This window comes from Eptatretus burgeri, chromosome 2 (assembly GCF_056783735.1).
Source record: "Eptatretus burgeri isolate ZD-2024b chromosome 2, Ebu_testis_v1, whole genome shotgun sequence".
NCBI lineage: Eukaryota > Metazoa > Chordata > Myxini > Myxiniformes > Myxinidae > Eptatretus > Eptatretus burgeri.
Genome location: NC_140962.1, coordinates 84,482,774 through 84,505,542, shown reverse-complemented (window position 1 = coordinate 84,505,542; position 22,769 = coordinate 84,482,774). Strand labels below are relative to the sequence as shown.

General features: G+C 43.5%; 1 protein-coding gene across 8 annotated transcripts in view; it reads left to right on the top strand.

The window, feature by feature from the left end:
* Positions 1 to 22,769, top strand: part of LOC147032470 (uncharacterized) — a 116,967-nt gene that overhangs the window by 71,894 nt on the left and 22,304 nt on the right. For 7 of the 8 annotated variants that reach the window (XM_085870118.1, XM_085870112.1, XM_085870114.1 and 4 more), the window contains exons 5-10: positions 135 to 347; positions 5,279 to 5,615; positions 5,800 to 5,860; positions 7,452 to 7,579; positions 18,698 to 18,801; positions 18,973 to 19,048. In XM_085870118.1, coding sequence (XP_085726244.1) covers positions 135 to 347; positions 5,279 to 5,615; positions 5,800 to 5,860; positions 7,452 to 7,579; positions 18,698 to 18,801; positions 18,973 to 19,048 — 919 coding nt within the window. The remainder of the gene's footprint in view (positions 1 to 134; positions 348 to 5,278; positions 5,616 to 5,799; positions 5,861 to 7,451; positions 7,580 to 18,697; positions 18,802 to 18,972; positions 19,049 to 22,769) is intronic. The other variant, XM_085870120.1, reaches the window with a different exon arrangement.

The window sequence follows — 22,769 nt, the reverse complement described above, 5'->3', positions numbered from 1 at the left end:
CTCTGAGTTGCAGTGCTTGTGATGGTCGCTGCTACTCATCCTTCCATGACCCTAGCTTCTGATTCTTTCGTTACACTCCCTTCCTTCCCTTCCATCCTCTCCCCCTGGATTTTTGACCAAACGTCGTCCTGAAGGACAAGGAGAGATTCCACCACAGGGACCAAGCTCCGCTTGTCCTTCCTGTGTCTGTCCCTGTGACGCCAAAGTCCAGTGAGGCAGGAGGAGCTCTGAGCCAAGCTGAGGAGCAAAGAGGCAGTTCGCGCACTTGTGATGCACAGGGAAGAAACTCCGATGATGAAATGCCTGTGCTGGATAAAGCCACTCCTACTGTGCCTTCTTCTTGGAATGTATGTAAGCCCCTCCACCTCCCATCACTTTCTGTGCATGTTTGTCTCTCTTTATTCAAATGTTTGTCCACAACAATCCCACCAACTGGTCGATTGGGGTTCTATCGAAAACGAAAGAAAACATTCTCGTTGCACTTTTTTTTTTCATGCTGCTGTACCGTTTGTTTTTGGTTTATGTAAAAAGTATTGTTCTGAAAGGTTTATATACAGGGTGTCCATAAAATAATTGTGCAACTTTGAACATTTATAGCTTTTGATGTACACATGATGGAAACAAACTGTAAATGGCATATGAAGGCATAATTCATCCAGTTTTGTTTATGTTAATGCTACCTTGCACCTGCAGCGCAAAGGGGATTTAAGCAAGTGGTTCACTCTGTCTGTCTGTTTGTCTGTCCATCTGACGGGCGCCAATCGATGATCGAGGAACTACTGTACTTGATTTCAATGAGTTTTATATTTTGAACACTGTAGAACACGAATCGGAACACGAACTTGCAGTTTAGCAGGACTTTGTCTCTGAATTTGGTAAATCGTATGGCGTCGTCCCGAGCACGCAGCCACACAGAGGAATTTAATAATTGTTTTTGTCTGTCTGTCTGTATGTCAAACAAGATTGAAAATTATTCCAAACAGGAAACTTAGTGTTTGTAGGGAAGTCAATAAGGACAGGCACAAATAACTCGTTTAACGTTTTTTAATAAGGTAATGTGAAAGAGTGTTGTGCATCACCAGTGGTAAACTTTTGATTAAATGTTTTTTTTTTGTTGTTTTGTTTGTCTCCAGTCTATATTTTTTTTCAATTGAATGATGTATTTGAACCTTGTAGAACACAAATCACCTTGTTTGCACTTCCAGAAACTTTCAGTTTAGTAGTAATTAGGCAAAATTATATGCCATGTCGACCAATCAAATTTGCCATGCGCTCTGAAGGCGGAGTAACGGCGAGGTTCAGACAACATGGCGACGCCTAGCCATTCAACGACAGAGCTAACTTTGTCCAAAAGATCTGTTGGATTTGTGCATCTTTTTTCTCAAAGATTGTTCCAGAATCGTCAGTTTCTTGCACAAGAATTGGCAGAAGGTTCAGCTCTGGACTGCTCCATTTGCCCCAACGGCTTCATACGGTTGCCATCAGCCCTCTAATATAGATCGTGCTTGGAAACACAGAGCAAGAGTTGAAAAGACCCTTACCATGTCCATTTTTACGACTGCACAGGGTAGGGTGTTCCATGAATTCTGTAGTTATTAATGTTGTTTTATCTCCAATTCCGCTGGGTTTCTTCACGAGTTGGCAGTTTCTGATGTGGCGACTTCAACATCAGTGGTCAAGTCAACCACCACAATTACCGCATTTGGTTCCTGAACTACGACGATTAAATCCTTCACATATCACCTTGTACCGGCTCAACTCGGCTTCCTGCCTCTATGCTTCGAATATGTGATGCTTCTTGAATGATGTCTTCCCAGATAAGCAGATTGATAGACATGAACCAATTTCCTGGCCAACTAGTTTGCCTGACCTGTCCACATTTGACTACATTTTATAGGGCTACTGTAAAACTCTTTTTACTCATGAAAACCACATCCTTTGGATGAACTTAGGGTTACGATCACAAATGCAATCCATGAAATTACTCGGCAGCAAATGGAGATCGAATGTTTTCAAAAAGTTTGAAAATCAGCTTGAACGATGTTACAAAAGATGACGATTATGATGAAGCCTAAAAAATTGAACTGAATTGAGTAAAAACTTTCTAAACTATAACGGCACTCGATGGAGCGCATACCTCCGCCTATTTTAGTCGATGTACATTGAGTATGAAACTGCTCTCCTTTCCACTGTCGAACACATCGATTGCTGCCTTGAAATATTTTGTACTTTAATTTATTTTCAAAGATTATCTTTTCAATTTTGCCCATGACACTGTATCGAATCCAATGCCAATTTCAACCTTTTGGTTTGGTTACCTTTTGTCAACAGTCGTTGATGAGCAGCTTAAACGTCCATTGAGACCAGATGTGCCAATGTGTATCATCCTTTATCTCAAAGTTACATTTGCAACGAGGTCATGGGCAATATTTGTCTTCATGCCAGTTATCCAATTTGGAATGCAATATTCTGAGATGTGTCACTTATGGAGTTGTAGCTTTCCACTTCAGCCACCTGTACAATGTATAATTCCAGTTTCAGGTATCCCCCTCCCCCTCCTCCCCATTACAGAATATTGCAAACTTTATTATGGAGTTTGCTGAAATTACCAAAAATTCGATTTATACATGCTTATCATGCGATGTTTTCGTCCTATTCCTGGCCGTAGTACTAATGCTTGTATAGTCTATACTGGTGTGGAACTTCACGATTAATTGTCACGCACCTCCCGGCAGCAGTTTTGCGATGCCTTGAGGTCAGGGCTCTTATAAATGTGAGCTCAGGTAATCGAACAGGTCGAGGTGGATACCTGTTCGCTTTACCTCCCGATTGGGTTAACTTGGACCCTGTTTTCACAATGGAAGTGGACGAGTATGATTACTTTGATTTTTAAATGAATAATTTATTGTAATTCTACTGGGATGGAAACTAAAGAGCATCGTGGTTTTATTTTATAGATACACTTGCTCCATTATATAGAAATCACTTTCTATATAATGGAGCAAGTGTATCGATGTCCAGCCACGGACAGCACCTTGTGCGACGTAATAAATAAACAGCGTTTATCCGTGTTGTTTGTGTTCCTGTTGGAGCATAATAAATTAATTGGATGCATTTTGCTCGTACTCAGGGTCAGGTCATGAGCACCCCCCCCCCCCCAATATTACTAGGCACAGCACAACATATATTTTGCCCCACTATCACCCTATCCCCACCCTCCACCCCCTTCCCAGATTATTAGGCACAGCACAACATGATTTTGGCCCACCAATGTAAATTGAGCAGCATGTGTGACCATTGGCAAGCAAGGCTGCTTGAAGAGCTGCTGTGTTGCTGATGACTTCTCTATGTAGGTGGGAAGGTCTTGAGGGTATTCACAGCATCCGGAGCGCTGCTTGGGCGATTATGCACTTGGCACAGGTGGGAACGAGGAATTGCAGGATTTGTGTGCACTCGTGCTGTGTGCCACCAAACGAAGACCAACTTTTCAAATCGTCGTTCCCGAATCTCCCAGTCCATATTACCTAAACTGCTGTGACCTCACTCCAACGACTTTTATCTGAATCTCTTTAATCCTACCATTGCTCCTCCTTAAATTTTCTCTTCTCAGACTCAACCCATGGTCTCCATTGCACCCTGCCCACAATTTGGTCTGCCTGTGTGAGCATCAATCATTTTCAAGCAGCCAAAGGGAGCTTCATTAAAAAAAAAAACACTTGATAACTTCGCGACAAATTACAATACTACCTGCTCATGGCCATTAACATTTTACCCTGCATTCTTAATAATGTAATATTTACATCCTTAACAAAACTGTCATGACATAAGTAATACACGACACCAATCAAACGAATGGAATATCCACAAATTACCATTTTCTTAACAGGTAGTTGATAAATCACAGGCTTAACGAGGAGAAAAAGAACTAAAATGTCATAAACCACCATGGTTTTCGTAATTTTGCGGTTCGGAGTGAAAGGGCGAGTCCATATTTACAAGATTTATGTGTATGACTTGAGTGGTCATGTCTCATGGAAGATTGAGCATGTGATTGGGTTATTCGGTCATGAATATTAATGATGTGGGTCATGAAGTAATATTATTTAAGATCGTGGGTCAAGTGACATGTATGATGTTATCGATTGGGAATGCAAATTTCGCACAAAAGGATTCAATGTTGGTGTACTGTATTTTTGGGGTACAAACTGAATTACACAAACAGTTTAACATTTAACAATATCAGTAAATGCATGTTCAAGAAATGGTTGGGGGCACATTTAAGTCACAAAACGGCAGCCAGTTGGTCATCTCGGATCTAATCTCGAAAAAAAAAAAAAAAAAACTATGGTGTGCTTATGTAAACCATCATTCATTATCTGTGTTCCAAGTTCGAAGAAGATCGGAAAATGCATCTCCGAGAAAAGGTTGAGGACGTGTTCAATACCGGGTTTTTAATAACAACTAAAATGGCCGCCAGTCTACCAGTCGGCCATCTTTGATGAGATCGCAAAATAAAGTGAGGTGCACGTGGATGCCATCATGTACTGTGCTTGTGCGAAGTTTGAACAAAATCGGAGAAATGGTTGGTGACATGTTTTAAGTAAGGAAGTGGACGCCAGTCGGCCATCTTGGATCTGATCTCAGAAATAAGTGACGTGCAAATGTAAGCCACCATTCATTATCTGGGTACCAAGTTTGAACCGCATCAGTAAATGCATGTCCGAGAGATGGTTGACGTGTTCAACATCGGGGTTTTACAACTAAAATTGCCGCCAGTCGACCATATTGGATCGAATCGCGAAACAAAATGATGTGCTTATGTATACCATCATGTATTGTCTTTGTGCCAAGTTTGAACTAAATCGGTCCATACATGTCCGACATATGGCTGTGAACGGACAAACGGACGAGACCCAATCCATAAGCCCCTGTTTCCGACGAAGTCCAACAAGTCCAACAGACGACAGAAATATCTTGGGACGACAATCAATGCATCCTTTTGTACTGGTGCAGTTCATTTTCATATTGAAAAGGGGGCATTCCTATATTATTGGCCTTTTGTACTGTTTTCCTTACTTTTTTTCCACCACCGTTTTAATACAGTATATCTAATTCTGCTGCTCTTAAAAAAAAAACTTTTTTGGGGGGGGGGGTTCTGGAAGAGGAGTGGTGGTGGTGGTGTGACGTGTTTTTTTTTTGTGTTTGCAAGTCTGGACTTGGTGTTTCCTCTGCAACACAAAGTAACAGTGTAATTCCTGCTTTTGCCTTTCACTCATAGCATATCCCAAGGAAGTCTGAGTTGCTACGAAAACGATCACTTCCAGCAAAATGGCCTCGCAGGCCTGACCCTCTCATCATTCCACCGCCCCTTACCATCGCATCCTCGTACCCAGGTGCCACGTTGTACCAGAGCCAGCTGCGCTCCCCACGCATTGCCAGTGGGGAAACCGCACTTCTCCCACTGTATACACCACCACCTATGCTAAGCCCTGTTCGTCAGGGATCTGGACTTTATTTTTCTGGTGTGCTCTCATCCTCGCATGGCCATTCGTCTGAGACTTTGGCCCCTGCCATCGCACCAAGTTTGACACCACGTATCATTCTCAGCCAGCCAGGTATGCATTCCTGTTACATTCCTTTTCCTCGCCTCTATTTTGTTGCTTGCTTTATCTCCCATACATGTTTTGGTGCAGTTTGTTTTTCATTTCTTTGGTGGAGGAGGCAGGTGTGTTTTTGAAATTAGGATGATGTTGAGAGCTCCAGTGATATATGACTTCTTCCACCATGTTGTGTGTGCAGGCAGTGGTGAGTGTTTGAAAGTGCCAGTGGATAGTGAAGACGCACAAGTGAGCATCAGTCCGTGAGTTACACTTCTTTCACGGTCCTCTCCATCCCATACTGACCATTCACGGTGAACAATGAGGAAGTTGGAAAACTTACTTCGCCATAATCCTCAAAAGGCAATCGTAATGTTGATTTTTTTTTTTGGGGGGGGGGGGTTTAAGATGTCAAATTTTAATTTTAAATCCAGGTGTCGAAGCTCAGTGAATAGCGGATCAGCTGTGGCAAGGGGTTAACAAACGGTGGGCTTTCGAGGAAATGGGATAAGAATGCACACATCATCACAGCAGGAGTGGAGGAATTGCAGATAAAGGGGGCCGTGATCTCAGTGGGTGTGTTTCACCTCAAAAAATAGGAATGAGAGAGATCGGGAAGGAATAATGTGTGAGAGCAGACAAGGGAAAATGCTTCCGAATGAAAGATTATAGGGGTGGGGGGGGGGGGTGTGTGAATGAAGGCGTTTTCAATGTTTTGGTGAGGATGCATACATACATACATCCAAGAGAAGCTAGCTTTGGGCAAGCAGAGGTGAGGAAAGAGGAGCAAGAACAGAATAGAGCCAGTCAAAGGCTAGACTGGAAGCAGCAGCACTGGTTCACAGGAAGGAGCCATAGTCCATGACTTATCGTAACACCTTGTACACCGATGTAAGCCGAGTACAGCCAAAGGGCTTTGTGCTGTAGATCATTCCGAGGCCAGCTTGGAAATCTGATCTGCCAAAGATAGGTCGTAACTGATGGTGAGGCACATGAGCTCCAGAAACTTTATCTTCACCAGAGGCTGACGACAGAAATAAATTGGGACATTTGCCTGCGAGATCTTTTGGCGGGTCAGAGTGAGAGTGGGTTTCTACATACATTAAAATATGGAGATGGTTAATGACCATTTGCTCATCGTGGTCATTATAACAGTCCAAGAGAATGTATTTTGAAGGAAGAAGGTGGGTAGATGAAGGAGATTGGGATTGAGAAGACCAAGCAGAAACAGAGGAAAACCCATTTCTCATGTCGGTAGACCAGATGTCCAACTGTATGCCATCAAACAATGTAAAGGTGGGTTAATAATGACGTACTGGACTTGCAGGTACATTAATGGACACGTGATTGTTTTACAATTATCTGTCGCACATTAAAGACAGGCAGATGTAAATAAAGCAATGCACAAAACATAGCTACTGGTGGAGTGCATTATACTCTGAAATGAATACTTTGAAATGGAAACCAGTGGATGGATTGGGGGGAGGACCAAACTTTGGATGGACTTCACTGATTTTTATTTGATATTTTGTGAAATTATTTCAAAATACTGCATTTAGTTGGCCTGTTGGTGTTCCCTTCTGAACTCCTGGCTCATGCATTGAGTAACCAAGGTTAAAATCCCATATTTTTGTGTATTTGTCCATTGTCTACTGAAGTCTGTGTAATTCATGTCAAAGTACACTCTCTATTTAAGTCTTTGTCCGACACGGAATTATAATATGATCCTACTCCACCGCACTACCATCATGTGATCATACTCAATGACGCATTTAATCCTCTTCCACTATAAGAGCCCTTGATTAAAGCTTTTTAAAAATTATTTCTTAATGTTGTTTTTTCCACTTCCTACAGACACATCAACATTGGGGTAGCCTTCCAGGCTGACATTCCATTCCTGCAGCGGCGAGAGGATGTTGCTCTGGACAAACATTTGGCCACACTGGTGTGGGTGCCACGCAGTGCTACCGAGGACAAGGAAGGTATGAGCAAGGCTGTGAATAGCTATATTTGTTGTCTCAGTGTTGCAAAAGACAGAAACCTTTTTTGCACCATGATGCATCACCATGTCAGCCAGACTTGTACTTTTCTGTCTGCACCTTCATCACTCCCAGCACATGCTGTTGTATATGTGATTATGTTGCCAATGTATGTATGACAAAAGCAAAGTGTCATTAAAAAAATAAAGAAAAAAATTTACAACCCCAAAATTTGTATCCTGGATAAGTTTGCTTAAAGTTTGCTTGGATAAGATAAGGTATAAAACCGAGTTTGCTTGCTTGCTTGCTGCCTCTCCTCAACCAGGGTATTGAGCATCAGTGTTTTTTGTTTTGTTTGTTTGTTTTTTGCACCAGTATTGTTGATACATAAATTTACTGACCAAGGGTCACATCTAATATATATATATATATATATATATATATATATATATATATATATATATATATATATATATATATATATATATATATATATCTCATTCTAACCACTGATTCGCTGACTATACCTGGTGTTGGCTTAATGGCTTGGGTGGTAGATTTGAGATCTTAGGATCCTGAGTTCAAATCCAATCAGCTGTTGAATTAATACCAGGTGGGATTGACTATGCCTTTCATCCTTCCGAGGTTGGCAAAATGAGTGCCAGGTTGCTGGTATTCTGTGTTGGAGTGGCGACCCGTCCAGGATTGTGTCCAATAGCCCAGGAGACTGCTTGGGCTGCACCTACGCTCTGCAAGGAGTATGGTCCCAATGGATGGATGGATGGATTCACTGACTGATATTAAAGATCGGTACCTTCCGATCTGAAATTTTGGTGACGTAGAAAGCTGAAGTTTTGTGTGCCGATAGACATCGAAGCCGATACACCGGGAAAAATCACAGAACCGTCATAAAACATCCGTAAATGAAAATATAAATAAATGAAAAAAAAAAGAAAAAATGCAGGTGAGCGAACTGAGACGATGGGGAAGCGCGGTCGTTTTGTGTGCCGATGGACATTGAAGCCGATACACCAGGAAAAATAACAGAACCGTCAGAAAGCATCCGTAAATGAAAATAGAAATAAATGAAAAATCGAATGCAGGTGAGCGTCCCAAGACGATGGGGAAGCACGGTTCATTATTGCGTACAATGTGTAAGCATACCCCACTAGTACAATGTACGTGGAAATGGCCACTCCTATCACCGCTATCACCGCATCAGCTGACTATTTCTGGATCTGCAGATCGTGCATGCATTGTAATGGGTATAGTGAGTGTATTTGTGTTAATTGAGTACGTGGTTAATGGATGCCTGTGTCATGGTTGGGCTTAATTTTTAATTACTTATAGTTAAATAATTATTCATTGTTAATTTAGTTCTTTGAAGTTGAACTTTCCATTCCCACACCTCGGGTGGGTAAACAGCGAGTGTGATATATTGTTATGAGAGTGGCTAAAGGAGCAAAAGGGGGAAAGTTTCTAAAAGTTATTTCTTAGTACATGTTCAGTTCAAGCTTGCTAATAAGTGTATAACAAGCAGGGAGGGTTGAGCTTGTTCTAAGATAGATCCCTTCATCTTCCCTTCCAAATGTTCATTTCTAAGCCCCATTTCCCCATATTTGTGTTCCATGTAGCTTTTCCCGTTGGTTGTTATTTCCATTTACGGGTTTCAGGAAGTGTGAGGGAGTTTCATTCCAAGGGCTCTTTTCAAAATCTTCACTGAACCTCTGACAGCTTCCACTTGTAGCTCCTCTGTGGTGATATTCCTGGGAATGATTTTTAAATACTCAGTAAGGGTTTTCTTTATCATTCCTGAAGCTCCAACCATCACTGGTACAATATTGGCTTTCTTCAATTTCCACATCCTCTTGACCTCATTTTTTTAGATCCTGGTATTTGGTCATTTTCCTAATTTCTGTGGCATTTAGTCCAAAGTCATTGGAAACTGAAACCTCGATCAACAATGCCGTTTTTTAGTTCACCTGGACTTTAGTCAGTTGAGCTAATGTGATCGAGCTGTATCCTTAGGTCAGCGAGTCAGTCAGTCTGCAAACACTTCAGTCATTTTCGCTTAAACCAAACGCACAATTTTGATGAAACTTGGCTACAAGCTTCATATCTGATGCCTCACGAAGGTGTATTGACTGCATCAAAATCTGTGCTCATTGTGGGGGTTTGTGAGGTGGTGTTTGACTCCCCAAAATAGGTATTTGCTCTCTCCTCTGAAACTACACGCACAATTTTGATGAAACAACCACAAGCCTCCTCACCCGCGATGTACCAAAATGTATCAACCGCATCAAAATCTGCGATCATTAATTTAATCTACGGGGGTTTTTTGACCTCCCCCCCCCCCAAAGAGGTATTTGCTTTCTTCTCTGAAACTACACACACACCGTTTTGATGAAACTTGACCACAACCTTCATCACCTGTGATGTACTAAAGTTTGTTCATGGCATTAAAAAAAAATCAGGTTCTAAGAGGGTCTGCGGGGGTTTTCAGTGACTGTTGCTGCTGACCCACGTGAGCTTCAGGATGCGCGGTCCTGCTTTTCCTTTTTGTGTTTTTGGACCATGTCCGGACACAACGCTTTGTTTGCGATGTCCACACTTGACAGGATCATCTTGTCATACGTGAGCATTACTTTTTTTGATTTTTAAGGATCAGACTTGGTTTGTGTTTCCATGATTGTTCTGCGATTGGGATGTTGAAATGTTTACCCAATGTTCCAGTGGATTACTCTGCAGACACTGTCACGTCTTTCTATGTCCAGCTTTTCCGACATGAGTTTTTTTTTACACCCAAAAGCAGGTGGCTGGTACTCTGTTTCTACCGCACAAAACCTGCATTTGTCCAATTGACTCAATCCCACCATTTTCTTTGAGGCATTCATGTAATGTCCTTGGTTTTGGGCATTGATGATTACTCGTTCTCCATCCTAACTAATTTTTGTTTTTGTTTTTGTTTTGTTTTTTAAAGTCTTCCTGCTCTTTTGTCAGTCTCCCATTTGTTAGTGTATATCTGCTGATATTTAGGGTACCATTAGCATTACAGGCTGTGGTACCCTATTGTTTCTGTTCTGTTGATTTGTTGTTGTTGTTGTTTTGGGTTTTTTATTTTTATTATTCTTATTCCCTTTTTTGGCTTTTTTAATTTTTAATTTTTTGATCGATAATTATTTCTTCAAACAGTTTTTATCTCAGCAACCGCTTGTCCAATTGACACAATTTTCAGGGCAGGGTGATTTTCAGGGAATTTTCAGGGTGACCCACCATTGAGAATATTTTAATAATTATAAAATCGTAGGTCATGTGGTATGGTAGCCATCTTGGAGTAAACTAACAAAAAAAAAAAATTAAAAAAATGTATCTCTGAAACCGTTGATCGGAAAAAATTGCAACTTAGCGCATTACATTCAACTGCCAATGGGGAATAAGGTCCTTGTAATGATGATGTCAAAGGTGAAGTGGTAGAGCAGCCAAAGTTGATTTACTTGATATCCTTTGTCTATAAATTTGAAACTTCATACACACAATCTATGACCAAATAGAAATGAACTTATTTAACTTATGACGTCTGCAGCCGTCTGTGGTTTGGCAGCCATATTGTTTTTTGTTTTTTTAAAGGAAAACAATCTTCTCCAGAACCACTTTCCAGATCGAAGTGAAACTGCACACAAATGATCGACTAGCCATGCTGAATAAATTTTGATAACTATGATGTCATAGGTCACATGGTTTGGCAGCCATCTTGGATTAACCCTAAAACTTACAAAAATCTTTTTCTCCAGAACAGCTGGACAGATTGAGGGGAAACTTCAGAGACATGTTCCACATGAATTGGGGATACTAGGGTGATGAGGAATAATTGATAGGTCACTTGATTCGGTGGCCATGTTTGATTTAAGTAAAATATTAAGTTATGTTTTCTCTGGAACCACTTATCCAATCGAAATGAAACTTTCCAAATATCGTCTCCCGACATTTCTGCATAGAGGGTAGAAACGATGATGTCATGGGTCATGTGGTGTGGCAGCCATATTGGATAGATAAACGAACCTCCGATCAAGATGAAACTTCACACTTGATCCTCTACCCAATCATGGGCAGAGTGCAAATTTTCAACGCCATAGGTCACGTGGTTTGGTCGCCATGTTCAGTTGAAAAGCGACACATTAAAAACTGTTTTCTCCGAAACTGCTTTACGCTTCAGTGAGAGATTATTCGGTTTCAGAGAAATGATTATTTAATCACTACCTTAAAAGCACATGGCTGCCACATCGGATGACTGATGAGGTAATTATTAAATAAAATATTTGCAGCAATAGTAGATCATAACTGCAAACTCTCGCTTTGAAAGGTTAAGCGGTTTCAGAGAAATATATATTTTTAATACGATAAACTTGACATGGGGAATATTGGTTGAAAATTTCAACATCAATGGTCACATGGCCTTGCAGCCATGTTGGACAAAAAAAACCTTAGCCGTTGGACAAAAAAAATCTGCTCGTCCTACACACGATGTTCTGTGAACTTGGTTAAGCTCCATCAAACCGCCGCCACCTCCTCGTTTTGGTAAGTACAACCTCGCTATGCATTGGTTTTTGTTGAATATCTTGTGAATAGTGAGAAGTTTCCTTGTTTTGGTGTCTAAATGGTTGATCTCCAATTGTGGCCGATAAATAATTGCACAGCTATATTGTAATACCGGCACTGCAAGTTGGTTTATAGCTTTGGTTTTGTTTATTGTGGAGAGGGATGACTTCAGAATTAGTATTATTCTGCATACGTACTCTGCTGATTATTTTACACATTTTTTTTGTTGTACCTGGCGGCCTTCTTGTATTCCGAGGTATTGGTAGGATGCTTCGTTTTCAGTTCCTATATTGTTGTACTTTAATCGACTGAGATGTTGTCTGTTCTTTTGTGTTTTTTAACTTGTACAAATGTGCATTTGGCACATTTGTCAAGACCAAACTCTATTTGGATGTCCTCCGAGCACTGCTTCACTAGTTTCAGTTGATCTGCCGATTTCTTATCATTTGGGGTGAAGAGTTTTCGATCATCCACTTCCAATAGGTGTGTCTCCCGTGATATGTCTCCCTTTATCATTTCTTTAGTCCTTTTTTATGTTGCACGTCAGATTGTATCCGTGTCCTTGTTTATTGATGAGGTTACTCAGTGGGTCCAGAGCCAAACAAAACAGGAGGAAGGAAAGGCTGTCACCTTGTAAGATACCACGTCGTATCTTTCCTGCTGAAATTTCAATCTTTCCTTCCACATAAGGTAATATCAGAGTTGTGTTCCAGGGCGTCATTACTTTCTCAATCGGTTTGACTATTTGGGGGTCAATTTTATAATCCATGAATATGGGACTCTATCAAAGTCTTTTTTGTAATCTATCCAGGTTGTGGATTAGTTGGTTTGGCGGTGCTTGCAGTTTTCAAGGATGGTGTTATTTGACAATAAATGGTCTAATGTTCCATAACATCCTCTTTTACATCCTTTCTGCTCTGCCTCGAAAGCTCCTTGTTGAGTGAGGTGGTCGTAAACTGCATCGGTGATTATACCTATTAAAAGTTTGTATGTTGTTGGTAGGCATGTTACTGGTCTGTATTTGTTGGGTAGATTCAGATTTGGGAATCAGAAGAGTGTTGCCTTCTGTGAACCATTCATCCATTGACTGTTTCCCCAAGATGAGTTTGTTAAATGCTCGAGCGTAGTGAGAGTGGAGAGCAATGTAGTGGCTTTAGCCAGAAATTCGAGAGAGAGAGATTCAGAGAGAGATTCCCCCTTGTGTAGTCTGTTATGTGTTTTCCTGAAATGAAAATGAGTCAGCACAGTTTCCACATGACCTCCACGAGTGAGGTCGGCTTCGAGATCCTTCCATGGGTCAGAGATTTAGACACAGATCTTGGCAAGACTTTGTGATGTCCAAATGTCCTGTAAGGAACAGCATGGAGAGTAGAGCAGGCCCACACAGGACAGAGATCGCAGCTCATCGGTTCACCATGCCTTTGGGTCCACGGACGCCATCGGGAGTGAGAAGGGATCAACATTACATCCCGTGTACATAGTCATATTATGACCTTTTTGAGGGTCCCCTCACCTAACCTTACCTGGTTCAGGCAGGAAGAGCAGATCACGCGACGTCCTTAACCTGGATATCCTCTCTATCACAAACAAAAACGTCGCCCAAAGGCATACACAAGTAGGACGATTGAACCGAAACAAGAAGTCCTTATTACAAGTGAAAATGATCCATCCTTTGCCAGCACACTCTCCGTGGTTTGGCCTTGCATTTTATTAACGAGCATGTACCCCATACATGTAACAGTCAGTCTCATTGCTCAGTTTCAGGGTATCAAGTACCAGTGTAAGGAGTTGAGTCACAATGAAGAATGATAATCTGCTGTTAGAATGGGAACCTTCATGATGATGATTGAACAACCGTAGCCATCCCAAAATCAACCTTGGGTAATATCATTATGAAGTAGAATACTCGATGTAACATCAACCCTGACCATTAATCTGCCCGTCAATGAAAAATCACTTCAGCCTTGTCATTGATTGTTTGATGGAAAAAGTGTTTGGGGAGATGTTGGAAAGAACTCCATGATGTGTGGAACTCAACGTCATTACAGCGGTAGATGCATTCCATGGAAACCTGGCCTGCAGCCAGTCGCCGACTCGGCATCCTCCGTCGTGTAAAGTCCCTTCCTTGGCACATCTGAGCCCCTGACCACATACAATGCTTTCGTCCGCAGCTTGATGGAGTACTGCTCTCCCCTCTGGGCTGGTGCTCCTGCCTCTCACCTTTCTCGGCTTCACGCTGTGGAAACCAAGGCATTTAGGATCATTGGTATCTCCCGCGATGAGGCTGAGTCTTTGAGTCTCTCACTCTCTCACCGCAGGCAGGTCGGTGGTCTTTCTGTCTTCTACCATCTCCTCTCTGGCCTGCCTCCCCCTGCTTTGTCTGGGATGTCCCCCCCCCACCCCCAATCCCATATTTCCGCAGGGTGCTCAAGGTCCACCAGCAACCCCCTTCTAGTAAAACTACCAAAATCAAGAATCACCGCTCACCTTCATTCTTTCATTCCTCTCTTTTTTTCCTACCTTTGGAATAAACTCCCTCACTCTCTTCAATCCCACTCTTCCCTCCAGGTCTTCAAAACAGCTGTTCACCACCATCTCTTATCTCCCCCCATCCAAAACCACGATCTTTTCTACCCCCGCTAATCCACCCCAAACCCACCTCCATCAAATTCCCTGCTTTCCTTCCTGAAAGTCCCTGTAATGTCCATTTTGTTTACCCCATGTACCCTGCCCCATCCCTCTCCCTTCCACAGATCTCCTCATGTCTCTGTTTCCCACTGTATTTTCCTTCCCTCTCCTGCCCCTCTTGTCTCCTGCTCCCTTTGTTGTACGTTATTTGTGTTAACTCTTATATGAGCCTCGAGAGTGTATACAAAAAATAAAGCATAAAAACCTGCAAAGAACAGTTCCCCTAAGAAACCTCTCATCGGCGTTGGCGAGGCACAGCATTGCAGTGGTGCAAAAGTACAAGCATCTTTGGAAAATCAAAATAAGAAAATTGGTTTTGTGGCATGACTAATCCAAGTGCACTTGATTAAGGTCCAATGGCAGGACCTGGCTTGGAGGCAACTGCAGATTGCATTTCATGGCTCTACATTGTTATGGAGATGTTGATGCTGATCTGTCCTGGAAGGCATGATTCATTCCAAATCCTATTGTGACTTCTCGACTGACGGATCATTGCTGGCACTGATTGAGTTCCACAATGTAGGGCTCTACCTGTACTGATGCAACAGTGCACCTTTCTACGCTGCTTGAGTCCTTTTGAGCTGGTTTTGTGATAAACATCATTCCAACATTTCCACGATCAGGCCAGGGCCCTGACCACTTGTTCGGTGTGAGAATGCCAATTCACAGCTCGACAAAAAATGACCACAAAATCTGAAAGAACTTGGAGCCAATGAATTGTGTAAGTAATGGCAGAGAATCCCACCTCCAACCTCTAAAAACCTGGAAGTCATGGTCTTGGCTGTGATAAAGGCATCGGGAGGTATTACAAGATATTGTTACGGCTGTGGAAATTCGAAATGCACCATAAAGGGTCCTTAGATCAGTTATGACACTAAGTTCATGTGTAGTTAGTCCACACCTGTTGTATAGAGGGAATATGTGTGATTCATCCGGGCAGCGACGCTTTGAGTTAGCCATTTTTCTTTCCCTATCATTATTTTGGACCATTAAGCCACCAACAACTCAAACAGCACCACCTTCTCCTCTTTACCTCCACAACTCCATCCCACAAACATCGCTTCACCGCCATTCCCAAACGACGCCCGCCAACAACCAAACCACCACAGCAAACCCCCCACCACCTTCGCCTTTCTCCTTCCACAACCAACAACCACACCACCTGTCAACACCGAACGTCGTGCTGTCCAGGGCCCGTTCGGTAATTGTTGCCGAACGCGTTGAGCCGCGAGTGCACATGGATCCTTTCGGGAGAGGAGAAGCGGATCAGGAAGGCTTCACGCCCCTTTTCTTCCATCCAATGACTGAGCATCGGGTGGCATGGCCCTGCCTCCGAACCCACTGTGAATGCGTTCCTTTTAGGAGAGGAATTCGGATCAGGAGAGGCTCACGCCCCTTTTTGCCCGACCAATGGCTGAACGTCGGGTGGCGTGGCCCCGCCTCCAAGCGCGTTTTGATCCGCGAATCTGCATACAAGCTCCTCCCCCCGGTCTATAAAGACGTGAGCACAACGCAGCTCGTGTGTGCAGAAAGGAGTGCAGAAAGGGGTGCAGAAATTGGCGCTAGTCGGAAGTCGTGGAGTCTGAGAGGTTGTCGTTGCGGGGATCGGACGGCGCAGGGGACGGAGCTCGGAGTGGAGGTCGAGGGACGAGTCGCGGCATGGAGCAGGGACGCAGAACAGTACTCAGGTGCGAGAGTTCGCCGGAGTCGTTGCGGTCCCGAGACCCCGCAAGTCCCATTCCCCTCTCCCGACCCCGAGCATCAACAATTCCCCCCCATCCGCGCTGACATAGCGCCGGTAACCCCGTCCGTTCCCCAATCCAACCGTGGTGTCGACCGACCAACACGTGCCTGCGCAACGCACGCCTGGAGGAGCTCACCGACCATACCAGGGGCACGGTGTCAGGCGCGTTACGCGGACATTGTGGCTTGCCCGCCACGAGGGCGCGGGTAAGACCCCTTCGGTCTCGTGGACCTGGCCGATCACCCAGGTCCCACGTTCATTTGGTCCACGGACCTGTCTGCCTCCTTGCCTGTGAGGGTGGCTTGTATTTTCTTTGCTTTTGGTGTAAGTGTGTGTGTGTGTGTGTGTGTGTGTGTGTGTGTGTGTGTGTGTGTGTGTGTGTGTGTGTGTGTGTGTGTGTGTGTGTGTGTGTGTGTGTGTGTGTGTGTGGCGCCAGTCTATTAAGTAAACCCGTATAAGTGCTTGTACATTGCTCTATTCAGTTTTAACTCTGCGTATTGTTCTTGATTTGACTGTGTACGTGCATTTTTGTATGATTGTAAAATACGTGCTTGTCTGCGTGCGAATTAAAAGTGCTTGTCAAGTTGTTTACCGTTTCGTTGCGTCCTTTCCTTTGTTTGAAAGTTCCAACTTGCATCACCTAAGGGATTGGTAGTGGGTGTAGACACCCAATAAATAATCTAAACTGTCGAGGTCGACGATAACTCCGCTCGGTTATCCCTGTAGCACGGAATGAGCCGCTTAAGCGGTTCGTGACCGGAGTTGACCTGTGGCGTCGTACAACTCCTCGGTACGCTACCCGCATGGATACTTTGGTATATCGACATTCGGCGATTCACCCTATTTCGCGCGGGTAGAATGTGGACTGGGTTGTGGTGAGGTTAAACCCCCACCCGTGGCTAGCTCCTTGGCAGTAGTTCCAAGAGGGTCACGACTGAATTTGCCGTTCCGGGGGGCGACGCGTCGCGATTTGAGTTACGTGGCCGATCGCACGCCAGGCGGGCGAAATTCGTAACAATATTAAAAAGCTGCATATCAAGGCATGCAACGCATTGTCCATAAAATCCCGTCTCAATACTTTTGATGGGATAGCTGATATCGGCAAAATATTTAATTATCTTCATGCTTTAAAAAAATAATAAAGGAGGGGATATTGTACTCGCCCTGTCTGTCTGTCTGTCTGTCTGTCTGTCTGTCTGTCTGTCTGTCTGTCTGTCTGTCTGTCAGTCTGTCCGTCCTGCTATCTCCTAAACGGTTGCGCAGAAATTCACCAAACTTGGTAGTTATGATCACCACTTGGTAAGAAGGTGCAAGAGCAGTATTGATTTGGCTCTGCCCCCTCGGCCCCTTAAGTGGGGTCAAAAGGTCAAACACCAAAAAATGCAAATACAGGCACATTAAAAAAAAAATTTTTTAATGAAACTGTATCTATTCAACATTGGGGCACACATGAAATATATTAATATTTTTTGATTTCACCCCTGGTTCATGCCCCAGGGGGTTGGGACTTCGGGTCGCAGGGGTCAAAGCAAGATTTTGTTTTGTTTTTTTTTCCTCAAAAGTTGATAATGGGCCATTGATTCCCAGTGGAATGTTTTGCCATTTTTCAACTTTGCTTTGGTCGTGAAGTGTGGGGATTTGCGATGGCTGGCCATCGACTTCACTCTGGTTTTATTGTTTGTTTGTTTGTTTTTATTAGGAACATGCATTAGCCATAACAATCCCTCTGCATGTCCACAACATTATCATATTACCTTAAAAATAAGTAATTATGCAATCTTAGAAATAAAGTACTCAGAAGGATAATCCCAGTATATTCAGCCAGGATGTTCCATGATGGCATTCTTCGCAAATCTCTTCTTGGATCTGAGAGATCTCCTTCAGAGCATCGGCTGTGGTTCCATCGATTGGGCACATTTATTGGAGTCTTGGAACCAACCTATGAGTTCTGGAACATTTGGCAGAACTCTCTGTCAACACTTTGGCCTGATTTATGAACAAAATGTATAGTAGTATACTGTATTCCCATCTTGGGCTTTGTTCACCCTATTTGGATCATTCAAATCTACTACCTACCCACATTCCTCCCCAAGTGGATGTCCTTTTGAACCTGGCCTGTTCTAGTGCTGTTCATGGAGGAGGAATGAATATAGAGCTTGCACTTCATGTCCTTCATGAGGAAAATGGTGACCTCAAGGTATGTAACCAAGTGATTCATCATATCGTTAAACTTTTTCCATCTTGTGTTTATCGCTGAAGTTTAAGTAATAAAGAATGACAATTTTGATATTTAAGTTTTATAATGTATTGTGATGTGCTTGTATATTTGGTTTCTACAACATTTGTTTTTCCTTCTGGTTGTCCAAAGGCTGCTTTGGAATTCCTGCTGCTCCAGGAGGCAAACCGTCCATCCTCACATCCACTTGCTGACTACCATTACTCAGGTACACTTCATACATCCTCTGCATCACCTGCCATCGTTTGATTTATTACCTCTGTCACCGAAGGTGGAAGGAGGTTGTGTTTTCACCAATGTCTATCTTTGTTTGTCCATTTTGTTTGTGTGCAGGTTATCTCAAAAAGCTACGGACGGATTCAGACGAAACTTGGTGGACATGTTGGGTGTGTGACAAGGACTAATTGATTAAATTTTGGTGAAAATCCAGGTCTGGCTACTAGAAAATTTTAAGTGATTCTTCACCATTGAGAGATGGGGCCAAAAACGATACATAGCATGATATCTCAAAAAATTATTAGCCCCAATATGTTCTACTGGATCAGGCATTGCATCGCGGAGGTATGCGCTCTACCGCGTGCCATTCTTGTTTGTCTATTCTTTTTCCTTATTCGCGCCATCTCAAAAAAATTTTTTGTTAATTGTGCACTACCGAAGAAACCTCCAACGTAACCGATCCAATATCCAGATACAATCCTTGATACCTGGCAAATCTAGGAAATACTGTAACTCCGAAACCACTTGCGTCATATGTCCCACTCTTATATGTCATATGTCCCAAAAATATCTTAAAATGTCCCACTCTTTCGAACAGTCATCGAGATTGTGCACTGAATAAACATTTTCCAGAATCGGAGATATTTTTGTGTATTCTCTACATACACTGCATTGCAATTAACAGAGTGGCCTGTTAAGTGATGTCGTCTAATACCCTGGCTCTGGATGAAGGAACCCCAATTCAAACGCCATATCTACTAATGTCCTTGTAATCCATGTAAAACCACACTGACGTTTACTAATGTATTTGTCCTGAAAGTGATGCATGTACAACTTCCTCCATGTGTCTATCCATCCATTGGGACCATACGCTGTGCAGAGTGTTAGTGCTGCTTAAGCAGTCTCCTTGGCTATTGAGCACAATCCTGGACGGGTCGCCACTCCGACACAGGATACCAGCATGCTGGCACTCATTTTTCCGACCTCGGAAAGATGACAGGTCGAGTTAACCCCACCTGGTATTAATTCAACAGCTGAGCGGAATTTGAACTCGGGACTCTCGGATCCCAAGCCCACCACCCTAACCATTCAGCTAACACCGGGCATATGTGTCTGTGGATACCTGGAAAAATACATGTCTCTGCGTAGGCTTTCGTGGTCACGATATTGTTGCGGGCCGGGGTCCGGTGGCGAGAACAACCGCTAGGTGGGGGAATTTACGTCGTTTCCCACCAGACTCCCCGGAATTGTAGGCCGTCGCTCACGGATAATTCCGTGATGCGGCGGGTCGCTTAACCGACCGTAGACGCCAATACCTCAACCGCGTGGCATAGAGTCCTCCTGTCTAGAACCAAGTTACCTAATTAACCACGCGGTTTCAACTACCGGGGAACCACGCCCTCCGTACGCCTTGCCTGAACCAGATCACTCTACCAACTACCTTTCCGGATCGGATGCAGTCGAGCGGCACTGCCAAGGACATACCGGCTCGAAGGAACGGATTATCGGGAATAAAGACCCGACTAAACTTAGATCTGAACCATGCTGGACCAATGGAAGAAAAGACAAAGGCAAGCTGGGAACATTTCTACAATCATTTATTTACAATAGGCAAGGAAAAGCATGTGGCACAGGAAAAAGGTTTATTGGTGTGTTACGCAGGGGAAGATGAGAGAGGTGTGGTGCAACAATTATGTAAGCAACTTATAAAAAAAAAGCAGACAGTGCAGACTTAACGCGAGAATAATAAAAGCAATAATTACAACAATAAAGATCTTACACAGGCTTATCTAACGGACAGGCGCCACACACTCTGACACACACTCGGACAAAATAAACCCAATGAAAAGAAAAAGGTCTTCTGCAGCCAGGGTGGGAGGGAGTTGAGGTCACAGTTTAGGGTACCTGAGCGTTCTGGGGAAAGGGATGCTCCGTGGCGCGGCACCTGACAAAGGCCGTGCGGTTCAGTCCACAGCCGCACGTGTGGAGATCGTGTCCATCAAAGAGCTTGAGTGGAGAGCATGGAGTCTGAGGCGAGAAATGGAGCAGTCGACAGGACCAGGAAAGAGACCCGGTCGAGGTCGGGTGTGCATGGACCAGCAGTCGAGGCGGGACGTGGTCAGAGCCAAGCAGCGAAACACCTTCACAACGACCTCGTCAATAACAACTGCAACCTTTCAATCCTCCCACTTCAACGAACTCCTTTTCATCCCATACAACTATACTCTGAGGATTGCTTCGTATTTTATAGATCATGGAGCTCGGGGGTGGAGCCATGGCGAAGCCGACGTCATCGTTCATCCTGATTGGACCGGGCCTTCATGCGGTCCGCCTTCCTGGGCGGGGTCTCGCCAGAGGCCGGCAAGGCCCGCCCACACCACTTGTCTGGGTTTGGGAAGGTGGAAGCCGAGATGGAACTGCCACAGCGAACGTCAGGATTCTGACTTAGAAAACGAGTCTCTGAGTAGGCGCTCGTCACGCTGTGGTAAGCGAGGCGAGGGTGTGAGGCAAGCGAGATGAAGGTACCGTGGTTCAAATAAAAGGGGAAAAATGATTTATAATCCTAACTAAAAGCCCATCTCAACGCACACCCGTGTTTTCCCACTACACACAAGGAAGGGATCTATCTGCACGTATACTAATGGAATAACTGACTTGGGACACCTGTATGTTGTATGCATACGGTTCCGAGAACCGTAACAATATGTATTGCATTGTAGATTGATGGTGTTGATCCGGTCATTTTAGTGTCGTAATGAACCACCTCAGGATGGCCTCTGCGTGGGAAAGCCAGTCCATTGAACTTTTATGATGACATTAGAAACTTCATGCTATATCCTACTATTAATTTGCAATTGCTCACTGGCTTTGACACCAATACAATTTTTTTATTACGGACCCTCGGCATCAAAAAGCTACATATATTGAACAAACAGTTTCAAGAGGAGCACCTCGCCGCAACTGGAACACTTACATTGCGTCAGATGTGGCAATAAATGTGAATTGTTGCTCCAAGCTTGCCGGCTCGATGACGGAAGACGCCATTTGCATTTTTGCCGTCTCGATCCCTTCCCCGTTTAAAATCCCGTGCGGGGGCATGGACCACTTGCTAGTTTATGTGAATTCAGGTTGGCATTTTTTGTGTTTCCATCTGAACCGCTAGATTCATGATACTCGGAATTTAGGTTCAAATCCAGTATGCTGTATGTTTTTGTCCATTGTCAACTAATATCCATATAATTCACATCATCTTGTTACATCCCTTCGGAACTCTTCGAAAGAGGCTTTGAGGAACAAGCTGGAAAATCGCACCGTTACACTTTTTATGCCTCCATTGATGAAGTCACTGGAGGCATTATGTTTTCGTGTTGTTCTTCCGTCTGTCCGTCCGTCCGTGCTAATTTTCTCTGCTTTCTCTGCAACCGCTTATCCGATTGTCACAAAATTTTCATCATAGGTGTAACTACTCATGTGGAATATTTTAATGATAATTATGACGTCATAGGTCACATGGTATGGCAGCCATGTTGGAAAAAAGGAAAACCTTTGGACTTCTGCATCTGAAACCGCTCCATGGAAAAAAATTAAAACTTGCACATGTGAAGTACTCCCCATGGGAAACAAGTGTGATATTTTGATGATGTCATAGGTGGCTTCATTGTGATGTCATATTTGCATACGTCGAACGCTTTGCCGATCAGTAAGAACATTTT